General features: G+C 33.4%; 1 protein-coding gene and 1 long non-coding RNA gene across 2 annotated transcripts in view; one reads left to right on the forward strand and one right to left on the reverse strand.

The window, feature by feature from the left end:
* Positions 1–477: 477 nt before the first annotated feature.
* Positions 478–2,431, reverse strand: LOC108692767 (pigment-dispersing hormone peptides-like). The gene is made up of 3 exons (XM_018201190.1): positions 2,147–2,431; positions 1,088–1,234; positions 478–833 (listed from the first exon to the last, which is right to left on the reverse strand). Exons 2-3 carry the CDS (start codon positions 1,217–1,219, stop codon positions 702–704), a joined length of 264 nt encoding a protein of 87 aa, XP_018056679.1. The 5' UTR covers positions 1,220–1,234; positions 2,147–2,431; the 3' UTR covers positions 478–701.
* A 688-nt stretch (positions 2,432–3,119) lies between these two features.
* The window catches only part of LOC108692774, a 22,851-nt gene continuing 19,477 nt past the window's right edge, over positions 3,120–6,493 (forward strand). The window contains exon 1 of the long non-coding RNA XR_001932007.1: positions 3,120–4,662. This is a non-coding gene — a long non-coding RNA (uncharacterized LOC108692774). The remainder of the gene's footprint in view (positions 4,663–6,493) is intronic.

Consider the following 6,493-nt stretch of genomic DNA (forward strand, 5'->3'; position numbering starts at 1 on the left):
GTATATTTATATAAAAAATTTATATAAGTATATTTATATAAAGTAATAAATATATTTAGCTATCAGTTTTGTTCATGAAATGGATTATAATTCACCTTACAATCTTTCTCTCTTTTTATAAATAATCTCTTATAAAATGAGATTCAGAGTATTAAATCTGAGGCCTGCCAACTACGAATTATTCTCATACAGAGTTACGTGTTATTTTAGTATAGGAATAATAGATATATTTATTATAAAATAAAAATATAAAAAATTACATATTTACGATTAATGTTTGTAATTTAGTTCACACTTTGCGATCCCACACAATCTCTTGTCCAAGAGATGAACGCATGAACGTTCCGATATTTATATGACATTGTATATCAAGATATCTATGTGATGTCCTTTAGACATCGATGCTGGATTATAAAAAGAATTAAAGATAATAAGAGAAATTATATAACAGAAAGATGTAATGAAATAGAAAGAATATATGTGACTTTTTACATTTATTAGTATTGATTTATTTTATACAAGATCCATGTTTCTAGGAACATTACTGATAAATCCTGTTTGATTTTCTTAAATATTTCGTTCTAATATATATTCTTTGATGGATAATTTACGAGGTGTATTTTTATCTTCTATCTTCTATATCTTTCTATATCTTCATATATCTGATATATCTTTGAATTATCTTATACAACCAAGTGAAATTACTTGCGTTTTCCCGCATTATGCATATTTTTCGGTAGACCCAATAGCGAGTTAATAAGCTCGGAATTACGTTTGGGATGACATAATCGCGGTGCCACTAACATCAATCTGACCAGCTCCAATTCATTATCCTGAAAAAGATATTTCTTATGTACATAAATTCGCCTAATAAACCTATTTAATAGTATTATATTATACATAGTATTCTCTTTTCTAAGCGTATCGACAGTTAAGTAGCATTCCGAGTTCGAATCGATGCAAATTAATTCTCGTATCTCATCTTGTCGAAGTGTTCAATATAATTTCGAAATATGATAAGTGCGACACGTATATTAGCAAATTTTTAAGCGCCTCTTAATTGCCATTTAGAAGGACGGTCATTTACCAATCTTCTGCCGTAGGGAAGATTTAATTTGAGAATGTTCCTGTCAATATCCTCGAACTCACTGGATTCCTCTCCACGAACGATTCCGATGATAATAGCGACAATGACAGCCAATCTTACGTAATTAGCCATTGATTTAGATTATCCCTTTAGGGAAAGATAACACGTTGAAAAATATTTAAAAAATATTAAGGTACATAACATATAAGAATAGATTGAAATAAATTAAAATGGATTCAGATTTTCAGAAATATTAATTCACGAATGTAAAAAAGGAATGCTTTTCAATCCTGAATGCATTTTTATTCATTTTTATTCGTTTATTGCATGGAGCATATCTCTATGCTTTTCAATATAAAAATAATATTAGTTTTTTTCTGTGCATTGTGAATACTATTCAATTCAAAATTTTGAATAGGAAATGCAGTTTTTCAATCCAATTTCATCCAATTGAATCCAATTAAATCCAAAAAAAGTATTCGCTTTTTAAAATACGTATTCGGATAGAAAAAAATTCAATCCATTTTAATGCATTCTCGTTTGCTGGGTAATTATGCTATATGAAGAGAGAGAGAGAGAGAGAGAGAGAGAGAGAGAGAGAGAGAGAGAGAGAGAGAGAAGAGAGAAGGTTAATAAAGCCGTTTTTGGAAGTCTTTTTGATTTCTATGATTTCTACATGATTTCTATTAAACAATTTTTTTTCCACTTTGATATAGCCTTAATACATACACATAAAAAATATATAATACATATTTGAGTAAAGTACTATTTATAACTGTAAAGCTTTTAATGGTTTATATTATCGATATAAGCTGCTAATAGAGAAAAAAAATTTCTAATCGATTTTGTTTTTAAACCACAGTATTAAAAATCTGCCGTTTAGGTATGACAATGCATAAAGTTAAATAATATCTACTATTTCATCTACATAGTGTAATGAATGCAAATTGGTGTAAAAAAATTATTTTATAGCATTTTGTTGTGTCTATTAATAAAATGTTTCGTAAATACTCGAAAATTTTATTGAAATAAAATAATTGAAATGAATGTAATAATTACTTGGAATAGTGCCAATCTGTAGCAGAGGTTGAAGCAGCAGCGAATGCTGTTCGATGTAGATACCACGCGAATACGACGTGAATCTGAAGATGCTCTGTTTCTTTTATACCGAATATCCATCGCCGAGATCTGTTCCTGACAATCAGATCGTAAGATGTAGACGAGAACTTTAGCTGCGAACGACAGATTCTTCGGCGAGATTATTGCGGAAATTATGTTTCGTCTCTTTTATTAAGTTATGTAAAAGAAATTCTGCCGAAGGGTGCAGCAAATCCTGCGTTTGATTACTCGCGACTGTTCGATACAAGTATCTGTATTATATCTATGTATAAATATGTAATCTATATAAAAAAAATGTAATCTATATAAAAATACTCGGATAGCATGTTTCAGCAGAATCGCACAAATCTGTGATTACTTATGATGCTGGCAACTTATCGCAGATATGTTTTTAATTCAACGATTTTGCATATACTAACATTGTAGCAATATGCAGACAATAATGTGTATATATGTATCACCAGTAATTTAAGCAGTAAGATAATTGCGTCAATATTATATATATCTTGCGTTGTCGGCAATATAATAGCATTGTATGATGCTGCATATTATTATGACAACATGATGTAGTAATAGTACGAATTTTGATGATGACAATTTTAAAGTTGTTTTAAAGCCGGCAAATTGTTGGCAATGTTATCATATCGAAGACATCAAATTGCCAAATGAGGACTCAGTTGCTACAATTCTGGTAGCAATTAACACATAGTTGGCAGTGCGTACTTAACAAATAACATTGATTGCGACGCGCGTGTGATGAGAGCTAGCTATATGTATAATCATTATAAGGCAGAGCCATACGAGCATTGCAAGCACTTGTCTCGTTGCCACTCATTGCGCTCGTCACGAATGCAAGTCTCGTCAGGGTCAGTATCGTATTTAATCTCGGGGGAGATTAATGCTTTCTGTACGAGGAAACTCGACCTCGCGAAGGCGACGATGATTCCCCGCTCTTCATACCTCCTTTCGATATACCTACTCGGCAAGATGTACCGTCAAATAAATCACTGGCATTACTCATTCGACAAACGATACGTCGAGTGGACGAAGGATGATGATATTGTCATTCTTTAGGGAAGACGAGCGGGACAAAAGGAGATATGTCGCATAATTAAGTATTTCGAGACTAAGTTACTTATTGTGTACTCCGCTCGTCGCGGAGTTATATCTTATAAAGTCGAAAAACAAAGAATAAGCAAAAATTAAAGCCTATACAGTGTCCCATTATTCGGTTTATTTCTTCATTAGAAAAGTAATAAAAGTCAATGATAATGATAATATATATTTCTATTAAGGAACGCAATCCTTTTCCTTAATCGATTAATAACTTTCTATGAATTCAATTATAATCTCTTTATGCTGTCACAACTTTGATACATATAGCAAAATAGATCGATAATACTGCATACCTTATCTCCGTTTTTTTTTTTGTTTTGAAAGAAATTATAAGGAGAGAGACGAAATAGAAAAGAAAAAAGCAAAGTGAGTGAAAACGCGAGGAGGAAGAAGGCATCCAGCAGCGTCGAAATCTCCGACTATTCCCAGGGATAGATGCAGAGGTCACTAACCAGCATGTAAAAGCAACCTGAAACCGGTGGCGTGACCTTGATTTTACATTAAGATACCCTTCGAAGATCCACGAAGGCGAAGGTGTGTCGATCACTGACAAACGGATTAGCCATTTTTGACATCTCCGTGACATTTTCTCCGTATAATGAATGATGAAGGAGAATCTATCTGATTATGAGCGACGCGAAATCATTGCGGAAATTAACTTGTTGTCATTTACGGTCCGCGTTAATTTAAATTGAATGATAAACGTTACGATTAACAATAAGCAGAGCTCAATAAGATCGGAACAATGACAGTATGAGAAAGCATCTAAGAGAAAAATCTTTTTCAGCCGACTCTTCAATTTTAGAGCCGTTTCTTCTCGTTGATCCTCTTGGAAATTTTGTAGTTGTCGTGTCCGTTTGTATCCGTTCTTAAAGAAATATTTTAATGGCCAATTTTTTTGTATTTTATTTATTTGTCGCGTTCTCGAAAATTACTGCTATCATTATTTGCGAGAATTAATTTCAAAATTTTGCCATACCCGGGAATTAAGGAAACGCACGTCGTGCTGCTTATTTAATTTTTGTGTGAATTATGTTTAGTTACCGCTAAATTGTTATCTGTTTCGTAACGTTTGAGTACCTTTTCGTTTTCTCACGATGATTTATGCGACGTTTCGCACCCGCCACGGTCGCTCATCGTCTTCGGAAACCCGTTTGACTCACATTTGCCTCCATCAGAAGCCGTTTCGTGACTTTAATGCGTGTTGTGTGAAGAGATATATATGTTTCGCAGATATATATAGAGAATAACATACGACATCCTGTGGCGATATTTTCAAATACTGCGAAAGACAGAATCGTCTTTATATCGTTGCGAGAGTCAATCTATTCTCCGCGTGCGTTATAATAGCGTTCCTGTGTAACGATTTGTCGCGAAAAAAGTCACAAGATAGCCATGCTCGCGCTTCTGTCGCGAGACGCATTAATGGCTAGCTGATGAGCTGATTATGATATAATCCGTATCGTCCCTCGGACTTGTAACGATAAATAACAATACCTTTGATTCTCGATTTCATCCTATTATTTTCCTCAAAAACAAAAAGATTATAACACTTGTGGTTATCAGCCCTTCTGTTAAAAAATTACGGTGATAATGCGCGCGTGTTTGTGTGTGTGTGGGTATGTGTGTGTGTGTGTGTGTGTGAGATGTATGTGCGATAAACCTATTTTGCTTTGACGATAATAAGATGATTATGCGAATGTTCATTCCGGAAATATAAACAGCTATAAATTCATAAAATGCTTTTATCTTTTTTAAGAAATTAAGAAATTGCTTAGATCACCAATTTGCAAGCAATTTGCCATTGATTTATCACAGCTAACCTTTAATCGAGATACACTACTCGCGATACACTACTATGAATAGCGATTATTCTATGTCATTATAATTATGGATATTTAATCGAGAAAGAGAGAGAGAGAGAGAGAGAGAGACTGGTGGAGTTTATTTAAATCAACTTTGCATCGATAATATTCCATCTCGTTCATCCATTAACGGTCGACGATTACGGAGCCTGATTCATATATTCCATTTTTTTCTCATGTGGGCTTATGACACATAAAATTTATGTATTTCTATAGTATTAACTTTTCTCTCTCTCTTTCTCTCTCTTTCTCGCAGCTTCTTTCTCCATCTTTCTGTTCCGCTAGAAGTGGCATTGAACTCGCATGTAATATTTAAGCACCTCACCTTCATAATCCGATACTTCATAACCACGCTCGAGGCGAGTCCGCATGTCGAATCGAGAGATGAAAGAATCAAATTGTGCGTACGTTCAAACACCTATACCTATACATTCAAATATTAAGAGATCTATACAGATCTATCGACATGATACAATTAATTAGTCTATTTGATACAATTGTTTGATACAATTAATTGGTCGGGGGAATTTGAATACCGATCTAATTCCCTGGGATCTTTGTTCTCCTGCAAACGTTTTCTCGTCATCATTAGTCATCGGACGTTTGCACGTATTTAGAGCTTTCTAATGCCAGTAAAAATGAACAAGAAGTTAGAGCTCGCTTCTGCATCAGTAAGGCTGTTACTTTTGATAACTTCGAAAATTTAAAGCTTTGGAAGAATTTGAATTTTTGAAATTAACTTTGAACTGTCGAAATTGAAGATATTTTGAAGTTCTGAAAAATATATTTGAAAAATATATATGAATAGAAAAAAATAAAAATATGTTCATAATATATATTCATAAATATATTTGTATATATATTTTTATTAAGAAAATATATTCATTACTATTAACTATATTAAATTAATAATTTTGATTCATCGAAGCTCGAAACAAATCATCAATCTTAATCGATATTATTAAACGACTTATCGAATAATTCTTTCCTGTACCTAGGCAAATCACTAGCAGATACAAACAAAACATTATGACAAATTAGATCCGAATTGTGATTTAACGGATTACACTTTAATAAATAATACATTAATTGTGCATTGGATCTTTTTTATACCTTTTTGCTATTTCTCTCTCTCTCTCTCTCTCTCTCTCTCTCACACACACACACACCCACACACACACACACACACACCCACACACCCACACACACACACCCACACACACACACACACACAGAGAGAGAGAGAGAGAGAGAGAGAGAGAGAGAGAGAGAGAGAGAGAGAGAGAGAGAGAGAGAGAGAGCCCCT

Source organism: Atta colombica, unplaced genomic scaffold, assembly GCF_001594045.1.
Source record: "Atta colombica isolate Treedump-2 unplaced genomic scaffold, Acol1.0 scaffold82, whole genome shotgun sequence".
In the NCBI taxonomy this organism is placed as follows: Eukaryota; Metazoa; Arthropoda; class Insecta; order Hymenoptera; family Formicidae; genus Atta; species Atta colombica.

What these genes read in the sequence shown, in the direction of transcription:
- LOC108692767 (XM_018201190.1), bottom strand. Translation starts at nt 1,219, where the DNA reads ATGGCTAATTACGTAAGATTGGCTGTCATTGTCGCTATTATCATCGGA. An exon ending in TTCCCTACGGCAGAAGATTG is followed by an intron (nt 834 to 1,087) that starts GTAAATGACCGT and finishes TATCTTTTTCAG; the next exon opens with GATAATGAATTGGAGCTGGT.